Source organism: Cyanistes caeruleus, chromosome 6, assembly GCF_971803275.1.
Source record: "Cyanistes caeruleus chromosome 6, bCyaCae1.hap1.1, whole genome shotgun sequence".
NCBI classification, from domain to species: domain Eukaryota; kingdom Metazoa; phylum Chordata; class Aves; order Passeriformes; family Paridae; genus Cyanistes; species Cyanistes caeruleus.
Window position 1 is genome coordinate 32,164,921 of NC_141706.1, and position 20,163 is coordinate 32,185,083.

Genomic DNA, 20,163 nt, shown 5'->3' on the forward strand with positions numbered 1-20,163 from the left:
ATGAAACAAAAGTATTGGCTAAGGAACATCAGTCCACTGTCAAACTGTTTATTCTGATCCTCAAGGCAGATGGTGGCAGCTGCAAAAGCCAGCGTGACTATAAAGTGTGGTCTGTGTGAAGAGACAGCCGAGTAGCCGCACTTTACTGTTCCACCTTCTGGATGCTTAGTGTCAGCGAGGAAAATCTGACACCAGACTCCCTGGAAGTTCATGGAGAGGATACTATGGGAAAAAGATTCTGAAAGCAGAACTGCACTTCATGGTCCTCCAGGTCATAACCTTTTTTCTCCGACTTTGTTTTGGCTGAAGAAACTTGAGGTTTCTGATCCCATCAGGAGAATTTACCTAGCCTCTGATGAACACCCACCACTTTTGTGGCAGCCTAAGTCACATTGCCTATAGCAATGGCAAATTCATCTGAACTGAGAAGTAATATGAAGTGCCATTTACCTGTAGAGAAAGTGCTGGGGGCATACCAGAAATGCCAAATGCGTTAACTTTTCATATATGAGTAATACAGACTTTTGCAACCAGGTCTCACAACAGAGGGGTGAAAAAATCATCTACACACAATAGCTTCCTACACATTTACTCCTGCATTACATACATCAAAGCAGATGCTGCAGTGATAGTGCCTCTGTGTGTTGGCTGACATCAATTTAATGAAAAGAGAAAAAATGCAGTGGCCAAACTTTTGTAGAGTTTACATTTTCCCTGATAAGCTCCTGTGCAGGAGCTTAACAATGGCGTACCACTGCTTGGTAGGGAATTGTGATAGATATAATGAAAATCATGTCATTTGCTATATAAGGAACAAATAGTGGGCAGAACTATGTAATATTTTACTCCAGAAACCACAACCTAGATGAAACTCTCTGTTTCATGCCACAAGCTCCAGAATGCAGGTCACGCTTACTGAAAGAACCGATTATAAGGAATTATGCAAACACACATTTCCTTCAAGGAAGGAGTACCAGAAAGCTCCAGGCCTGTGTGCCACAAAGGGTTAAGTATCACTGCATGTCACAGCTCAGAATCAGTTTCCAAAAGGATTTAGTGCCAGTGGCAAAGCGCTGGTGGAAAACAGAGCTCAGGGCAAAATGAGAGCCATTATATTTTGCTGTCAGTGGTCTTGGAGAATTATTTTTCCTTAATGAAAAAGGACCCAGAGGTGCAACGTCCTCCAGTGTTGTGTCAATCCTTCAGTTTGGTAGCCATGGATGTGGTTTGCATGCCTAATCCCAGCACAATTGCAGCAATCAATCAGTTCATGAATTTGTAGAGTGAGTGCACTCTGTTTTGTAATAGCAAATGCCAGACCTTGAACTGGAACCTTTTTTAAGAGTTACATGAATCAAAGAAAGTGCAAGAAAGACAAAATATAACTCAAAAATGGTGAAGAAAAATCTGTTTCAAGAGCTGCAAAATGCTGATAATAAGATCATCCTTCTGACTCTTTGCATTGATTATATATGCTCTCGTTTTTCATGAGAGGGCTTTTTTCACTAGCTTGTTTTTCTCAATCACATCAAACAGAAGTTAATACTCCTTATAAATTCTTTCATTGTTGTTCTACGCACTCCTATCAATGCCCTTGCAGAACTGAGAAGTCAATTTACTTTTCTGTATTAACTCACACTGCTGACATCCACTAGTTACATTTTCCCAGCATAACTCTCAGCCTGAGGTGAGAATTCCAGCAACACCTGCAAAGCAAACTCCCTTCAAACACTCTTTACAATTTCCTTTCTCTTTGAATCCTACAAAATTTGTCAGTGCCTAAGCAGCTGGCATACTGAGATCTGTTTGTAAAGTGGACTAATATCAGACTCTTGTCTCCCTCTTCTGTCATGATGCTCACATGTCCCCTCCTAAGTATATTTGCAGTGAATCATCTTTCAGGTAAGGATCATCTCTTTATTTCTGTTCCACACCTAAGCCCCATGAGAAAGGAGAGCTTCTTGCACATTGCAGTTTCCAAGTGATACCACAACACAAACAGTACCAATAAAAGAGGCTGTCTTGTCTGTACACAGGCACAAGGATTTCACGCTGTTGGCGAACAGTAGTGCCTTTTTTAGTTTGAAAGGGTTTACATCTTGAAGAGTTTTAACTGCTTATTCCAAGTTTATAGTTTGCTCACCTCCTGTGAGTTCAGGAGCATGTCAAGGTGATCCCAATCCTTGTAGAACATTTGTTCTTGGTGTATTTTCTCCAGCCACTCCTTCTTCTGTCTCCATGCATTGTATACATTTTTCTTTTCTTCCAACAAAGCCTGTAGCTTCTGCTGAATCTGAACAAAATTTCCAATTAAAAACTTGCATTGGTCTTTACATCCCATCATCTGGCTAAATTGAGAGGACAAAGGATTAAGTGGAGTGGCGGATAACGCCTTTAAATTGCAACAAAATTATTAAACAGAAAGAAAAGTAGAACAAGTTTTTTGTACTGTATGGGCAGAGAGATAATCAGAGGTACCTCACTTCTGCAACAGAGGAGTGCTTCTTACAGCATATACAACAGTCCAAACCAAAAGCAAAAAAAGATTACTGTTTCTCAAGTGTGGCTTCTAGAATCAGATCCTAATTCTTCATTATCTTTAAGCATTAAGAGTGCTATCATAGCACTTCAAATTTTCATGTGACAGATACTGAAATATAAATTATCAACATAGCATATTCTTCTAGTCAGTAAATCCATGCCACAAGGTTAGACTTAACATAACTTCAGCTTTAAAACATTGTATATCCACAGGTTTTCTCTGAAAGGTTTTTCCTACCCTTTTCTACAGGCAAAAGGACTTTACAGTCAGCAAGACTTCTAGTTACCATAGTCATACTGTGCAATATTCAGCAAATTTCCAGGAAATAGCTTGGTGAGATGGGACAGTAACTTGCACAAACTCTGCATTTTTCTGCAGGTATTCAAGAGACATGTTAATGAATTGTTGGGGGAGAAATGAGCTGGTAGGTACTGGAAAATAAATAAATTCTGTGAGAATCTTAGAAGCCATTTGTCTTGAATAAACTGACATTTTGATTTAATTCCTTCATTTCCAAGGAGGATATTTTACTTGTGCAATTCTTTGCTACAGAAAATGCTTCAATCTGCCTTTAAACTCTCTCATATGTTTGAGTGTTTTCATTCTTTGGTTGACAGGTTTTTGTCCAGACTGTTCTGGTGTGCATATACCACCGTAATACAAAGCTTAGCATTTGTGTGAAAATCAATAATTGACTCCATGGCTCAGAACATGGTGAGCTTCATGGAAAAGTCCAGTTTTGCTGCAGGGGACCTTCAGGAGATGTCTCCACACATCTGCTGCTGAGCTTAGGAATGGAACAGATTTTTTTGTGCCCAAGATAGGTAACATACTGAGGCAGATGTAGGTCATGGGCATGGACAAGTGAGTGTACACGTTTTTGTATCTCACAGTGTGATTCAATATAGAATCATAGCCACATTGGGGTCCAGTGCTAAATATGTATGACTGAACTCAGAGGAGTTTCAATTACCTCTTTTGATGGCATTTCCGCATCTTGCAAGAGGGACTGTCCTAGCTGTACAACATGACCATACTTCTCTTCTCGTGCTTCGATCTCTGCCAGTAGCTGTTGATGCTGGGTGAGTCTCAGGCTGCTAGTAGAAATGTCCCGAATAGACTCCTTGGCTCTCATTTCCCTTATTATTTCTGCTGTCCATAAGAAATAGTCCCACACCTGGAACCCAAGAAAACATGAAAATTGAGGTTAGGGCTCAAGCTTAGGTTAGCAGGCAGGAAAATCTTGGTCTGACTCTTTAACTTTAGGTGAAAAATGGGTAATAAAATCATAGATAAATAAAGTATTTCATTAGTGCTTGCAGTACTTCTATGGATTTTATAAGGGTGGATAACACAACTGCAGGAATTACTATATACTGTGTTACATGGTTTGTAGTGTCATATTCATAATCAAACTGTTGTATCACATCAGTGACAACATGATATCATTTATTGCCCTTTAATCCATCTTTCTTAAAGTATTTTCTAATGTTATTCCTTCCTAAAGGATAAAGCAGTATTGTCCTACATTTCTGTGAAAGCTTTGGATAATACAAGTCTACTTAAAAATTAGGTTATGCACATATTCTAAAATGAGAGTGAGAATTTTCAGGTGAAAAACAAACGCACTCTAATAGAAGTGGGAAAAGGTTTAATCACAGGTCATAAGAAATTGCATAAGCGTATCAGGTATACAGATTCAGCTCTTGGTTTGTGGAACTACAGGACTGAGTTTGGGAGGAACAAATATGTCATGCTAGTTCATTTTCAAAATCTGATGAACCAGTAAATATATATGCAATAACAAAATGTCTGAAGGAATTATGAGCATGAAAATGCTAAAACAAATCCCTGAGGATTATTTTTTAACTGTGATTGAAGAAAACTGTGCAAGAAAAACCAATTTAATGTTCTCTGTATGTCTTTTTCTCCGTTTGATTCTATACTTTCAACAGTCACTTACTTTAGGATTCTTATTCTTATTTGAATCTGCAGTAGGAGTTTTGCTCTTATGTGCCAGTTGGTAAAAACTAGGACTGTGAGGGATATACAAGGGATTATATATGATGATTAAATTTTGTTATAGTTTAAATATGTCTGGATTAGTTGATTCAATTTTTAGATAGTAAATGGTCTTTCAGGTTTATAAGATGTATTTTAAAATACTACTGTTTATAGTAAGTGCTGAAGAAACCTCCTCTTTTATTGAAGGAAAGTAAAAATGGTCTCTTTTAAATGGTTGCTGGCTTTTTCACTGAAGGAAACTATGTAATGGAAATAGATTCTTGGCTTGTCCATTTTACCCATAGTATCATCAAAATCTTTGTAAAGACAGCCAGGAAAAAAGTTCAGAAAAGCACCACAAAATTAAAACTGGCAAATTTGGGGTCCTAACTTAAAGATTTAAAGCCAAGACACTGTTTTTTAAAAGCCAAGTGAACACAACTAATAAATGACTCTATAAAAAGACTGTGGTCCTTTTAAAGGGGCCTGTGGTAGTGCACACGTGTTGGCATAATTTCCATTTGTAGAACTAATTCACACAGCTGGATGTCACTGTAGACACTGACATTGCACTTGGCACTGCAAATGTCTAAAACTCCCTGAGATTTTGAGCAAATCATTAGGAAAAAATCTATAAGCCTCAGGATATAGAATGCAATGGAACAAGTCAAGAGCCAATAAGAGGTGACTGGACTGCCAGCAATATTTAAGGATAGAGTAGACATCACTCTGCAGGAACCTCCTAAGCAGAGCCCAACTCTGATCATGGAGATCCCAGCATAAACTTCAGAATAAGAGCCTCAGATCATTCAGAGATACATTCAGCATGTGTCTACACTCACCTTCCTTGACAAAGTTCCATGGAGGATCTGAAGCCCTCTGCTCTGCTGTGTGTTCTTAGTCAGGCCCAGTTCTGCTATTTAATCACATTGAAATTGTACTTGATGGGGTGTAAGGAGATACACTAGATGATTGTGCAGAATTCTCATTTTATGGAAATTGGTTATTTTGTTTCACTTAATCTGTGCATATTTTTTTAATCAAAAAGTCCTGTGGACCACATATAAACAATATAATAAAAAAGTACTGTGAACAGCTGTGAATAACATCAAGTTTGTGCACCCCTTGGCATAGCTGAAAGAGGAAAGGTAGCAAAGTTGCCTCTTTGCATTCGGCAGTTTGGGTGATATTCTGCAGCAAAGCTGCTCTAACCTACTCTAGAGTTTCTGAAATTCTTAGTTATTAGCCATGGCTGCATGATCCTGCCTTGTCCCATCTGGGCAGGAAGACAGGCTTACCAAATTGCAGAACCAGCTCTTCACTTCTCCAGGAATTATTGTCAGGAAAGGAGGTGAAAATTGAGAGGACTGGGAATACTTTTTGCCATTAGCCTGACATCAAAGAGACAGAGAGTTGCCTGAGGCATAGTCCTGTCTAGACATGTCACTGAGAGTATGGTCACATGGCTTTGTCATTTTGTTTTATGATGTTAAGGGTCATGAAGATCAAAGGACACATTGGCAGAGCAAGAAATGAGCTATAGATCTGTCATTCAGATCACAGGATGCATCACACATTTCAGACAAAATTCAAACCAAAGGTGTTTTACATCATTCCAGCAATAAAAATTATAATAGCACTCCCACAGGATGGGGGCAACTTAACATTTTCTATCTGAAGTCAAAATCTAAATTTATGATGTAAGCTATGAAGTAGATCAATAAAGAAGTGAACTCTGAGTGACTACATTTTAATGGTCAAATCCACCAAGATTCACCTCCTGATGAAGATGCCTCCAGGCTGAAGACTTCAAGAATCTAATATATAGAAGAATAGATTGCATTCTAAAGAATGCTTTCTAAAAGTTTGCCTTGTTCTTCCCATCAGTCCTAGATACTGTTAGAAAGACAGTGGATAAATGAACTTCTCACCTACATCAGTAGAATCACACTCATTTTCCCCATCAACAGTTCTGAACATGATAATAGAACTTGTAATAGTTAAAAAAAACCCCAAGAAAACCCTCAAAAAACCCAACTGCCATGAACATCCTTTATCTCTAACTATATAATACTTTATTTTAATAAAATATGACAGGTAATGCTGATTTAAACACAAGAGACAACTGGATTAATTGAATGTACAGATGCCTCTCATGCTAAAACAACCCCCAAACATGTACACTCTGTTTTGGTCTTGATTCCAGATCACAACCCTAAGACAAACTTGCAGCAAGTTTTCTCCAAGTGGATACTCTGGACCCTCTCTGCTTCCCACTAAAAATAGAAGAAAAATGTGAACTAACAGGGGTATCTTGAATTGACACAACAGTTACACTTGGAACAGTTCAAGAATAAAAGAATGTAAATGTATTCCTGAAAAACTACATTAGCAACTCACTTCATGATATAATGGGATACTCTTGCTGGTTTAGCACCTGCAGTGCTTGCAGCAATAATCTACTGATCTGCAGTGGTCAAGTGAAGGCACTTGTAGCTCAAGTGTTTTCATTGAGACTACTGACATTTGCAAAGTACTCCATGGCAAATCACAGCTCAGTGAGCTGCTGAGCTCTTTGGAGACAAAGCTACGGTGCATGCTTGCTTATGATGTTATGCTGATATATCCATGTCACAGTTTGAGCAGCTTGAGAGGTTAGTGCAAAAATCAGTGAGTGACATTTGATATAGTCCGTGAGGTAAGTTAACCAAGGGTTATTGCATGCCCTGAGAGAGAGATAGCAAACTTTTATGCATTATAAATGGGAGAGTAACATATTTTTCTGTCACTCTTACTCAGTGAAAATTGCAAAGTCTTTGAAAAGATTATTGCTTCTCCCACAAAGCAGTGACCGCTTCTGACAGCTGACAATGATTCCTTACACCTCTGGATGGAAGCTTCTATTCTTACAGAAGATAAAAAACCTTATCCAATTAAAAAGATCCTTATCCTCTAACACCTTTCTAAATATCAATGACCACTAAATGCTTGATTGATAACACAGAGAGCACTTGCAACCTTTTCCAGCTTGGAAGTGCACCTGTGGTTCTCACCCACTGCAGGCAACCTTTCCCCGAGTAGTGAGGGACAAGGGGCAGAAGTGCTTACATGTGCCTGAAACTCATAAAGCTTGTAGGCTTGTTCCAGGAGTCTCCTGCGCTGTCCCACTTTGGACTTCAGGCCCTTCCAGTTGGTCACTATTGCCTGCTGCTTTGCCTTCAGGTCTTCCACCTGCTTCTTGGAGCAGTGGGGCAGCACGTCATCTGCAGAGTGGATCAGCTCCTGCAGCTGTACACAGAGGGTGAAAGAAGAGGGTAAGAAGGAGAGCATCATGGAGATCCTGCTAATATTAGAAAAGTTCTGATAAAGGCTATCTTTTCTGTACATGAAAACACAATTCAAACAAGGTTTTCTGGCTTAACTTTTTTCATATTAAACAAAAACTTCTATAATGTCTGTTCTATGGCGTAATAGTGACATCCAGTGTTTGCCAGGGCTCATCACAACAGCGATTTTTCAGAGGCAGTTTTGTTTTCCCTTTTTACTACATCATTTATTATATGATAATGAAAGTAGTATCATAATTGCTATTATAATGCAAGTAACAGCCAACCATTCCCTTCTTTCTTCATTGACCATATAGCTTAACTGTGATTACATTCTCTTCATGCATGTCTCATGCTTTTTTACCCTTAAAAATAATGACAAGGTGATAGGATCAACTCTAATGTTACTGCCCCTAGGTCAAAATACTTGAGGCCACTGATAAGTAATACTGGGATAATCTCAGTAATCTCAGTATAATTCATGCTGCTTTACACTGTACATATTATTGTATACTATTACATGTATTAAACAAAGGAGTGAAAACTCATACTAGTTTTATTGGTTTGTTGAAGACAAATATACAAGGTATACAAGGTAGCTGTTCTCATGAACTACAATTTTTTAATATTTGTATTGTGAACACCATCCTTTTTCCTCATGGTTCAATTTGTACCAATATTAATTTTCTCTGCACATAAATCTCATTCTGAATTTTATCTTGTAGTCATTTGGAACACTTTTAGGAAGACAATAAGAATATCAAAAAGCCTGGAAAAATACTACATTTCAAACCACGATCAAAAACATCCCTGTGAATCACTTCAACAGTCAGTAGTTATTACAGTATGTGCCTTATTTGAAAAGTAGTTATTATCTATTTTTATTATCACTGCCACCAGACCCTGAATATATAAAAAACCCCAGAAAACTAAGGAAAGTCCCTAGAAATTTCCAGGCTTTCTGTGAGAGATGGCAATAATTTGGTTCACAATACCAAATTATTATTATGCTTATTTTGGAAACTTGAACTTTGGCTACACGTTGAAGTCCAGAAATGGCTGTCATTACCTGCTGCTCATTCCCAGAGAGCTCGTGCTCCAAAGCCACGTGGTTCCGGAGCTGGGTCTGCACACCCCTCATGTCCTTAGCAACATCATCTGGAATGCTTTTGGACTTCTCCTAGAAGGAAGAATCAGAGAAAGCTTTGGCTTTTTCCCACTTCCAAGCAAAACTCACTAAAAGCCTACATTAAATAATATTGAGTACTGTAACTCATACTGCACACTTGAGGACATTCTGAGTTACTCAACTATGATAGTTAAAAGGAAGCCAGAAAAATCTCTCCTAGTAACTCACTTCTAAATATCCTAATGGCTAAACTATTCAAATGAACTGTTAGAAATGAAGGTTTGTGTCTTTCCTTGATCAGACAATAAGACAATCAGACAATCAGACAAAAAGAAAATATCTTACAGGCTTTGTGTTGGGAATCAATCTTGAATACCTACTGCAGTGACAGTGAATTCTTAAAGCAGAATTAACAAGCAACACTTTCAGTCAATTCTTTGAGATACAGGTGGTCTTCCTGTGAACCATCTTTAGATAAAATTTTGGTTATAGATGCACAAAAAAGATAACTGTAAAGATAAGAGAAATGGAGGGACCATTACATGGTAATGTTAAAAAAATGTAAACTTTTTTAATTCAGCAAAGGCCCTGAAGGAATTTAGTTGTTACCCAGACATGCATTGGAAATGCATGCAAAAAGAAAATGCATTTCAGCAGGACAATAGCACTGTCACTAAAATTATTAGAAATTTGTTCCAGGTCAATTTAGGGAAAATTAGCAGAATATTTCTTACTGTTGAAGAACTGCATTTCTGCAACAGAATCACAGGCTAGTTTGGGATATTTGGAGCTAGTGACTTAAGCAAGGCCTTCAGTACTATTTTCCTATGAGAACAGGCTTCCCCTGACAGGCTTCTGATTAGGGTACACAGGAAAGGATGAACAAGATGACTGCTCTCCTTCCATGGTGTGAAGCTATTAACAAGATGCAATGCAAAGAGGGTGCAGTGGTTGCCTAGACAAAACTCAGCATGGGGCTAAACCAACAGATGGTGTTTGAAGTGTTTCTGACTTGTCACTCTCTCAGCATTAACTGCTTCATCATTGAAGTTAAATAAGCACCAGGTTTTGAAAATCCCAGCTGATAAATGGTGAAATATTATGTTTGATTTTCTCTTTGTGGCAGTGGATGAAAACAGGAATAACATGGTTGAATAGGGCAGCCTCTGCCAGCACAAACAAGTAGAAAATTCACCGCATGTAACCAAACAAAGCCCTGTTGCCTTGCAAAACCTCTTGGATCTCTGCCTCCTGTAAAAATTTGCATTAGGGAAACCACACCTCTCTTTACAGCAAGGATGTGGTTTCTCAGTGAAATTCTTCAGGATTTTCAGGTGAACCAGATCCTGAAGACTTTTTGGAGGACTTCTCCCCCTAGTTTTCTTGCTGGGACTGCTTGAAATTATTGCCACTACTGGGCACTGGAATGAGAGGAGAAGATTTTTGGCTCAGCTTTTCACATCAGGTCACATGCTTGCCTGACAGCCTTCCAGGCTAATGTAATCCAAACAAACGCCCTTTTCACAGGAGAGTTCTTCAGCAGACATAAAACTGCAACAGTGTACAAAGAACCACCACGGTAAGGCAGTAGTTTCTTGGGCCTGATGACTGCAAACATCGCCGTATGCATTGCATGGTGAGGCACCTTAATTAAAGCCAGCCGTGATTTTCTCATCTTTTCCCACAGATCAGCAACTCCAGCTCCACCTGGTTTCACCAGTGGTTCTCATAAAGTAACCAATCAAGTGTCTAAGGACTATCCAGGAATGTTTTTTTAATGCTGTGAGTAATCACACTGGCTTCTAACTGAGAATTTTTTTGATGTCAGCAGTAAGAATGTTGAGAGTCATAAGAATATTCCATACAAGAAGCTGAAATAAAGTTTGCATTATATGAGATTTTCATATTAATTTTTACCTCAATATGGGCCAGAGCATCTGTCAGATCTTGGTAACACTTGTGAATTTCCTCAGCAGCTCTCAGTCGCTCACCTCGTAATCTGGTCATTTCCAACAGTTCCTCCCAAGAGTTCCTTCAAGGTAGAATGGGTAAAAGAACCATGTAAAACATCTAAACTAGGAATAAAGGAGACCAACAGTCTGAAGGAAGACTGAAAACAAAACCTATTCTTGCTTAGTTTTTAGTTCCTGCCTTTAAATTCTGTTGGGGTGATTCTCTGAATGGCAGCATGTCTCTCACCCTACTCTGTCCTCCTGTCTGCTCCAGGAACTTAAATAAATAGTCCTATTTAAGAGTTCCCCCCTCAATTGCGCTTATCAGGTTTTATGTGCAGTACTTGGAGCATAAAATCATAGAATATCCTGAGTTGGAAAGACCCACAGGAATCACTGAAGTCCAGCTCCTGGCCCTGCACAGAAGACCCTAAGAATCACACCATGCATCTGAAAGCCTTATCCAAACACTTCCTGAACTCTGTCAGGGTGATGTGACCACTTCCCTGGGGAGCCTGTTCCAGTGCCCAGCCACCTCTGGGTGAAAAACATTTTCCTAATACCCAATCTAAACTTCCGCTGACACAAGTTCAGGCCATTCCCTTGGGTCTTGTCACTGGTTATCACACAGCAGAGACCCCTCCTCTTCACCTCACAAGGAAGTTGCAGACTGCAGTGAGGTCTCCCATCAGTTTCCTCTTCTCCAGGCTGAACAGACCAAGTGACCTCAGCTGCTGCTCATACGGCTTCCCCTCAAGGCCCTTCATCATCTTCATGGCCCTCCTTCTGATGCTCTCTAATAGATTAATGTCTTTCTTATATTGTGGTGACCACAACTGCCTGCAGACACACTTCTCCTTCCAGCCAGTTTGGGCTGATGCCAGAACTAAGAAGCTCAGAGCATCTCAATGTTATTCTGCAGAACATTTGCGGGATTCAAACTCAAAAATAAGAAGCAATTAAAAGCATCGAAACTCCGAGCCTTTCAGCTGGTGATCCCATTCCAAAGGGGAAAGGAAGTTCACCTTTGTAAATTTACAAGAACTCAAAACAGCAAGTAGATGATGTTTATTTTTAAATGAGGCTGGAAGCAGCTCTGTATCAGTGTCAAACCACCCAGTTTGCAATTAGAGAATCAGGAGGTCATACCTTATCCTTTCCTAGTTTCTTGTTAGTTCCTCCTCCTCGAGAGCAAATAGAAAGGACAAAACATTTTAGACCTAACACAAGGCTCCTACCTTAGCTGTTTCTGCATCTGCCGAATTTCCCAGGACTCAGAATACCCTTGGTTCAGCAAGTTGTCTGCCAGCTTCTGGAAAGCCACAACTCTTTTCCCAGCTGCTTCCAACTGGTGTCGGAATGTGTCATATTTGGCATAAAGTTGCTTTAGAAGGGAAAACAAGGATAATGAGAAAACCCCTTTTGAGTGCCCTCTTTTTCCAAACATACCTGCTCATCTATCAGAACACAGCCAAAAACCAGATAATAAGCTGATAATACTTAGAGATGGAGAAACTGCAGAGAATGACTGGATTCTACATTCAAAGACTATGAGGAGCTTCAAACTCTTAGCAAAACATGAGGTTTCTGATGCAGATGGGAGGCAGAAACATTATTACTGGGGATAGAAACAAATATTCTATGTACAATGAATTTCAGTTATAAAATTATGTGTTTTTTACTTAATGAATGCAAATGTGCATTCAGTACTGTAAATGGATAATGTAGTCTGATTTTAAGACACAAGCTATTTGGAAATAAATCATAAAAATGAAGATTCTGAATGGCTACTCTGTCTTTTAAGTTTTCAAGGACAGCCTTAGTACCTGTTTACAGTCTCACTACATACAGTTAATTTGATTTTTTTATGTTACTCAAAAAACTCACCAAAACATGTTCATAATCATTTCCATAGTCTTCAGAGCTGGCTGTTTGCTTCTGCTGAGTGATCCAGTCTTCCAGATCTTCATATTCTCGAAGAAACTCATGTAAGACAAGAGTTTCATCAAGCTTCTTCCCTCTATTGGGGGAAGGAGAGAAGACAATATAATTAATAATATAAGAGAAGGGCAATCAGTAACTTTCTTCCAATGAATCCCCCAAACCTCTCAGCATCAAGACTCATTCTCTGTAACAAAAGAGATTCCTCAGATTTGGAAATTATGATTGAAGGATGACAGCTGTCAGCCAGGTCATGCTCATCTCATTAGCTGAATTTCCCAGAAGAGTGCTGTGCCTGTCTGAGCTCCTTCTCTGCTCTGTTTTTGATTTTGGTTGGGGTTTGTTGTTATTGCTTTTGATGGGGTTTTTTATTTCCATGAGAAAGAATACCCTTTATTTTTTTCCAGATCTGTCCTGATCTGTCTTTCTAAAGATAATTGAATTGCTTGTGAAAATGAGAAGGAAACATTTCCTGAGCATCAGGAAAGCAGATGCTATGAAAGCCTTTGGATGTAATTCTCATATTGCCTGTTTGGCAGAATTGCTCCAACCTGTTACGTATTTCCAATGGTCTAGATTATTCTATAATTCAGCCAGACACATTACAGGGCTTCCACAGCAAGGAAAAAAGAAAACTAAAGAAAACCCACAATTTTCCATCTGCTAGCCTGACATTGTGTAAATATTCCAGGAAAGAAGAATCTGGCTTCCAAATCTGAGTCACGAATGTTCATCACAGGAGATGCAACTTGTTAAGAGTCCAGCCCAAGGAGAATGCAGATCAGAGGTGCAAACCAGACCACCAATAATGTACCACAAGACCCAGGTTAACATTTAGAGGAATGAAAGCAAAACATTTCTGTGTTCAACACACAGAAGTATTTTGATATTTCTAGAAAGGCTTATATTTTTTTTATATTATATATTAATATTTTTTATATTTATATTCTAGAAATTTATGTTTTTTTAGTCTGCCTGCAGAGCCCTCTTCCTTTTATGAGTGACACTTTTGTGGGGGAAAAATCTAAGTTCAGACATTTTTTCCTTTCTGGAAACAAACCAGAGGTGTTAAAACCCTTTGTACAAGCCAACTGTCCTGTGTTAAATATCTTGCTGCAATAATAACTGAAAGAAAGTGAAACTAAGGCATATGAATAAGTGTATCCACTATTATCTCCCCTACAATATGTAAAAAATCAAGTAATTTTCAAGTATCATTAAGGGAACATTCTAAAAATATTTTTTCCTATTGATAGCAGATTCTAAATATCACAAACACAAGCCAGAATCTGGCACCTCAAGTCACTTTACATGAGGATGATTAAAGGTAAGGAGGAAATTTGTAGGTATCAAATCCTTAAGATTTAGCAAAACTCCTTGAATAAATTGTACATGTCTTGTTTAGTAAAATGAAAATCCCATAAATACACAGAATTATAATATAGAAACAAGCAATTTCCTAAATATAATTGAAAAGAGATAATATAATGTAATTATAAAGTCATAAAAGCAAAATAAAATTAATAACATCAACAACATTATAATTAATAACTAATTTATAATATAATAAATATAAATTCTGGTGAAGTAGCTGGACTTTTATGGATTTCAGTGGGCTTTGAATCTAATCTAGGCTCCAAGGGGGAGTTCTGGTTTATACCTTGCAGCTGCTAGCTTCTCTAACTCCTGGAGTCTGGAATGAACTTGTTCCTTTGGTGCATCAATCTCAGTATACTGGATGGAGCCCACAAGAGGAAGAGCATGGGCACTTTCACTCAGTTCTTTCAACAAATCTTGGTAAATGGCAATCTCATGCTCCAGTGCCTGACAAAGAAAAACAGTGAGTTGAGAGTCAGTTATCTGAGATAGACACTCTTTGTGAACAGCCTAGGGTATAGTGATTGAAAAATAAATATTTTTGGGAAGGGTGTGACATTTCCAAGACTTGATCAATTTTAGATTATTTTCTAGCATTATTTTCTAACATTAAAAAAAAAAAAAAGAAAAATTGTACAGAAATTCAGATAAATTAGATGAATAAAGACAATCAGATGGAATATTAGATAGAGAAAAGTATTCCTGGATTAATTATATGTATCTTTGATTATAGGAAAAAATGACAAGGCTTCTGCATGCAGCTGTTGAAACTGAAAAGCAGATAGTCAGTTTTGGCCTCAGAAGAATATGACAGTATTCACCATCCTCCTTTTCTCCCAAGCTACATTTTACCAACCAAGTAAACCGCATTGATCTTTTCTCTCAGTCTATCCATATGTGGACATATATCAATGCAAAATATCTTGCAGATGGCTGGGCACCAAACTACCAATGAGACAAGCAATTTTATGACTGCAGAGAGACCAAAAGGTCAGGCTAGCCTACAGAATTTAAGCTGAGAAATACCTTATGTTTCTTGATGAGTTTCAGTGTTCCATCTTCGTCTTTGCCGTAATCCTTGCTTGTCACAAGTGGATATTTTTCTGCTATCCAAGCCTCCAGGTCTGAAGTATTCATTAAAAACTATGAGTTAAAGAGAAAACAAATGATCTTCAGCTTTCAAAACATTCATGACTTCTTTTTTTTTTAACTAATAAATTCTAAATAGATGATGCACTGTAAGGCCTACTGTAATGTTTTATTAAATATTTAATTCACTGTTCTCTGTGAAATCATAAAATAATGAAGGGGTCACAGATGGAAGACTTCAATGCAGGAAAAGTAAATGTATAATATCAGTGGGACATTTCTCCTTCCTCTGCCTGAGAAGTTCAAATCACTATAAGAATCAGGCTTCATAAAGTCTACAGTACTCATAAGTGTTTTCATATATAGAGGAAATAAAGGTCAGATGATTGAATGCCCCAGGGAACTCACTTTAGCTGGGCCTGTGCACTCCATGTAAATATTGCTTATGTCTACAAAACTGCATGTGCTGTCTGAATAACTGCACTCCTACATGACCCACTGATCACAGAAAATTTGGATTATCGATACAAATATTTGCATACAATTTTTAATTTTATTATTTTTTTAAAACAGGCTAAGCATGAAGGTCCAGAAGCCTCTAGAAAAGAATAAAGCCAAAATCCCTAACTTGCTCTTAGAGTGAAGGAATGTTATCTGTTCCTCAGTACCATTTTATTGCCTGGACAATTGTTGCATGAAACAGGTAAGGGATAGCACAAGAAATCCCCTCTTTCCTGATTTCCATGTCGTAATTCTCCAGTTCAGGATCAATTTCATTAATAAATTGAAGCCTGAGACTGTGTAAAGACACAGGGAAAGGAGCTACAGCTAGGAGAAATGTGTGTTCTGTGCACAGCCATACGCATGGGTATAGAACCCAAGGAAACCTGTAGAGCCGCAGGTCAAGAGTGGGGGCTGCAATCAACTATGGAATCCAGCCCTCCATTCCCATGAGTCTGGCTTCAAGCAGCTGAAGGGAATACCAGTCCCAGCAAAGCTGGTTTTTTAATTCACTTTGGTCCTCCTGTTTGTCTGAAGAAACTACTGTGTGAGCTCTTTGCTTTCATTTGTACCTCCTGGAAGCCAACTGAGTGCTGCAGCTGCTTCATCCTTTCCTCACAGGACTTCTCCAAGCCCTGCCAGGCAGTCACAAGCTCCTGGCATTTCTCACTTATTTTCTGAGCTGATGGGTGCTGGCCTACAATCATTGTCTTTCCTTTATCCAGGACCCGCTGGACTTGCTGTTTGTGGGCATTCACTTCAGCCTGCAGCTCCTGGGAATGAGGAAAAAGAAAAAGTAGGAATAAAGGAAGATACGTGAGGACAAGTAAATTCTGTGTGATCCTAGTCCTAAGCAGAAGTGGCAGCCGGTGACAGTGGGCAGAGTACAGCAAGTGGACATCAGGACTGTCTTATTTCTACCACAACTGCAGCTTTGGCCACTGGTACCATCCCCACACACATAATGCTCTGCTCTCGGTACTGCCATTGAGAGAGGAGAGAAGGGTGTGTAAGGAAGCAGCACACATCCCTTAACTTCCCTTCACCAAAGTCCTTTCTCTACCATGCTCCTTCCCCTTCCCCTGTCCAGCAGCCAGGGAGGCTTGGGAGGTGGAGTAGATTATAGGATGAGACACAAAGCTGGGGGAATCAGAAAAAATGTTGAGCTGGTTATGGAAAAATAAAATATCCAAAATGATGAAGGGGCTGGAGGATGATGCAAAGAGAGACATTGTCATCAGTACCATGAAAGCTATTGGACTACTGCTCCATAAATCCTCCCCACCAGTCTTGTAACAGTTCTCATGAAATTTACAATTAAGGTGCTGCAAAATGCAGCATTGCTGGTGGTGCAGTCCTGCTGAGATGCCCCTCTTGTCTGTGAGGACCTGATGCAAAGAATCAAACGCCCCAGAAAGCAGTGCTAACCTGTCCTTATAAATACAGTGACTATAGCTTTTTCAGACCATTTTAAAATCTGTAGAGATTTAAGATAATTGTTAAATGCCTGTTATATGCGCTCCTAGAAAATCCAGTGTGCACAAACCTCAAGACTGAATGTATAATGAAACCATAAGCATAAAACAGCAATAGTTTTATTTAGTTTACTTTTTTTTTCTATTTAGTGTCAAATACACTAGTTTTTTATCCTCTTTTAATGGGAAGAGATATGCAATTTCTCAGATTAATATGACAAATTTTGCAGTTCTCACAGGAATTTGTTCTGAAATTTGTTTGTATTTGTTCTGAAAGTCATCACCACTCTGCTGATTTGTGTCAATCCACTGACCCATTTTAGCTGGACCAGAGCTGGAATCAGTGAATGCATTCATTGGAAGCCTTGACTGTGCAGGGGTTGGGTGCAGGTTTGTAGGCTGAGGTGGAGTTCAGTGTGTCACCATGCTATGAAGCACTTGACTGAAGGGGTTACCTTGTGCTTTTGCAGCAGGTTTTGAGCCACATCCAAGGACTTCCCGCAGTTGGTGGAGTGGGCGATGGGCAAGCGCTCATTGATCCAGTTCATTTCCATGTCATGATAATGGTAGAACTCATAAAGATCCACGGCAGCCTCCAGCAACTTACGCCTCTCATAAAGAGGTGCTTGCAAAGACTCAAACCTAGGGGTCATCCATTAAATTATGTTAAAACAAAGCTTTATCCTCATTCTGCCAAGGGAATTAGGCTATGACACCATTGTGAAGATTTCAAAACACTGGACACTTCTTTGCAATTAAATTTCGATCTTTAGTACTGGCTGCACATACAAGGATCCCCTGGCAAGCAGACCTGTATGACAACACTAAATGTAAGCAGAGAAAAAATTATTTACACTTTTAAAGTCCTAGGCTTGTCCTGTGATGTATTGAATGTTGAATCACTGTACCTCGTACAAAGCAATGGATGACCTGTAGATAAGAAAGGGAGTAGAGGAGGAGTGCAGCTGGCAAGGAGTAAATGTTCAGTCATAAAGGTTGAGGTGGGTCAACAGGAAGCTACATAGGTGCAGATCAAAGCATAGTTGTTCTCCAGCTGGGAGGATAAATCATTCCTGAGTATGGGTTAAATTTAATCAACCAAGAGAATTTTTAAGAACGTAGACTGAAAAATGCTATTTGCCACAAGAGGTGGGTGGAGACAAAAAGCAGAGGGACACAGTACCTTTTCAGATACTTCTGTGTTTCATCCAGAATCCTCTGGGAGTCAAAGTGATTGGTGGCCATTTTCCTTGCATGAGATACAATGGCATTCATTTTCTCTGCCAGCTCACGCGTGTCATTCTCCAGCTGTCTGTGCTGCTTGAGTAGATCGCGGCTGGAGCGCAAATCATGGCCTGTCTCAGATTCCTGAAGAACTCTCTCAATTTTTTCTATCTTCTTTTTGGCATCCTGCCAGGAAAAGATTACAGCACATTCATACCATCCTTTCAACAACATTATCTTTCACTCACCCCCTCCTATGACAGCTTCCTGGACCCAGTTTTTAAATCCAATTGTCCTTTCTTGGTAATATGATGTCTGGATATCTCTAGGAGACATCTTTTGGGAATATTTTGTTTTGTGAACTATTTTGGAGTACTCTTCTCTCTGAGACACTAAAGCACATCATTGAAAACAGTCTCTTGGAAATATCTTCATCAACACAATATAAAAGAGTCAGACAATCTCCAAAGACCAGATTGTAGCTATAATGCAACAGCAGTTCCATTCATTATGGCCTCAAAGCAGTTTCACAGCATATTGTTCTTGTTATAAAATTTGTCTGGATGACCATGTGCTTAATAGAGTGGCATGCCTGTGGCCCCCAGACTCCAGGCAAGCAGTTATGTTGACAGCATTGACTCCTACAGAGTTTGGGTTGCTTTCCCAGTACAGGATGGCCACACAGATGCAGTGTTGAGCCCGAGTTCAACAGCCTGATGCTTTGCTAGCACTGTTATCCTGCTCATAAGCTTGACGTGAACTTGGACAACATAATATTGGGCTTTCTTTCCTGGGACTGTAGACAAAATGGAGACTTTAAAAACCACTTCTATCTGGACAGTATTCTCTTTTATGTGGTGTCAGCACCATAGAGGAACCAGGCTCCCAGGCCATTCCTCCCCTCTGTTCCTCATGGCTTCCTGACCTGCAGCAGTTCCATGAGCTGTTCCTGCTGTCCAGCTTGTCTCAGTTTGTCACCTCGCTCTATCATCTTGCCATACAATTCCTTCCACTTCTTTTGAAGCTCTGACATCTTCTCCTGGACAGAAACTGCTGCATAGTGGTTGTCTTGAATCAATTGATTTCCTTTCTGGAGAAACACAGTGCATTACTGTATTAGCAGATCAGCATCTATGAATTTTGGTACAAGATGGAAAACTTAGCTCCAAAGCTGCCTTCACCTTTATCAGTGTTGTGAAGTGCTCCTCATTAGCCAACATTTCCTTTTCAGCAGCCTCATGCCACTTCAGCTTGCGTAGAACATTTGTTGGATCACGATAGGATTCATCTGATGCAATCTTGTACTTCTCTTCCATCCACATCAAAAGCTCAGCAGCATCACGATTAAACTCCTTACAGAAAACAAACAGGATTAAATTGATTTAACTAATGAAGAAGTATGATCTTGAACTACAGATGAGGTTTTAAGCCATCATAATATCTCTTGGTCCCTATTCTGCCACATTTACTGCTCTGTTGCCTGTAATTGTCAGTGAAGATTTGCATCATTGACAGAATATTTTAACCACAAGAGGGCCAATCCTCCTGTATAACTTTTTATCTCAGCATAGAAAACTAAGTTTGGAGCCAAAACTTAGATTAA

General features: G+C 39.2%; 1 protein-coding gene across 1 annotated transcript in view; it reads right to left on the bottom strand.

The window, feature by feature from the left end:
• Positions 1 to 20,163, bottom strand: part of SPTBN5 (spectrin beta, non-erythrocytic 5) — a 95,749-nt gene that overhangs the window by 48,022 nt on the left and 27,564 nt on the right. Inside the window, exons 23-36 of the mRNA XM_086894261.1 lie at positions 19,742 to 19,912; positions 19,486 to 19,650; positions 18,520 to 18,746; positions 17,792 to 17,978; positions 16,434 to 16,634; positions 15,298 to 15,414; positions 14,555 to 14,718; positions 12,841 to 12,973; positions 12,192 to 12,337; positions 10,919 to 11,033; positions 8,942 to 9,052; positions 7,655 to 7,834; positions 3,516 to 3,719; positions 2,144 to 2,293 (exon numbers count right to left, since the gene is read on the bottom strand). Of these exons, the coding sequence (XP_086750387.1) occupies positions 2,144 to 2,293; positions 3,516 to 3,719; positions 7,655 to 7,834; positions 8,942 to 9,052; positions 10,919 to 11,033; positions 12,192 to 12,337; positions 12,841 to 12,973; positions 14,555 to 14,718; positions 15,298 to 15,414; positions 16,434 to 16,634; positions 17,792 to 17,978; positions 18,520 to 18,746; positions 19,486 to 19,650; positions 19,742 to 19,912 (2,271 nt within the window). The remainder of the gene's footprint in view (positions 1 to 2,143; positions 2,294 to 3,515; positions 3,720 to 7,654; positions 7,835 to 8,941; positions 9,053 to 10,918; positions 11,034 to 12,191; positions 12,338 to 12,840; positions 12,974 to 14,554; positions 14,719 to 15,297; positions 15,415 to 16,433; positions 16,635 to 17,791; positions 17,979 to 18,519; positions 18,747 to 19,485; positions 19,651 to 19,741; positions 19,913 to 20,163) is intronic.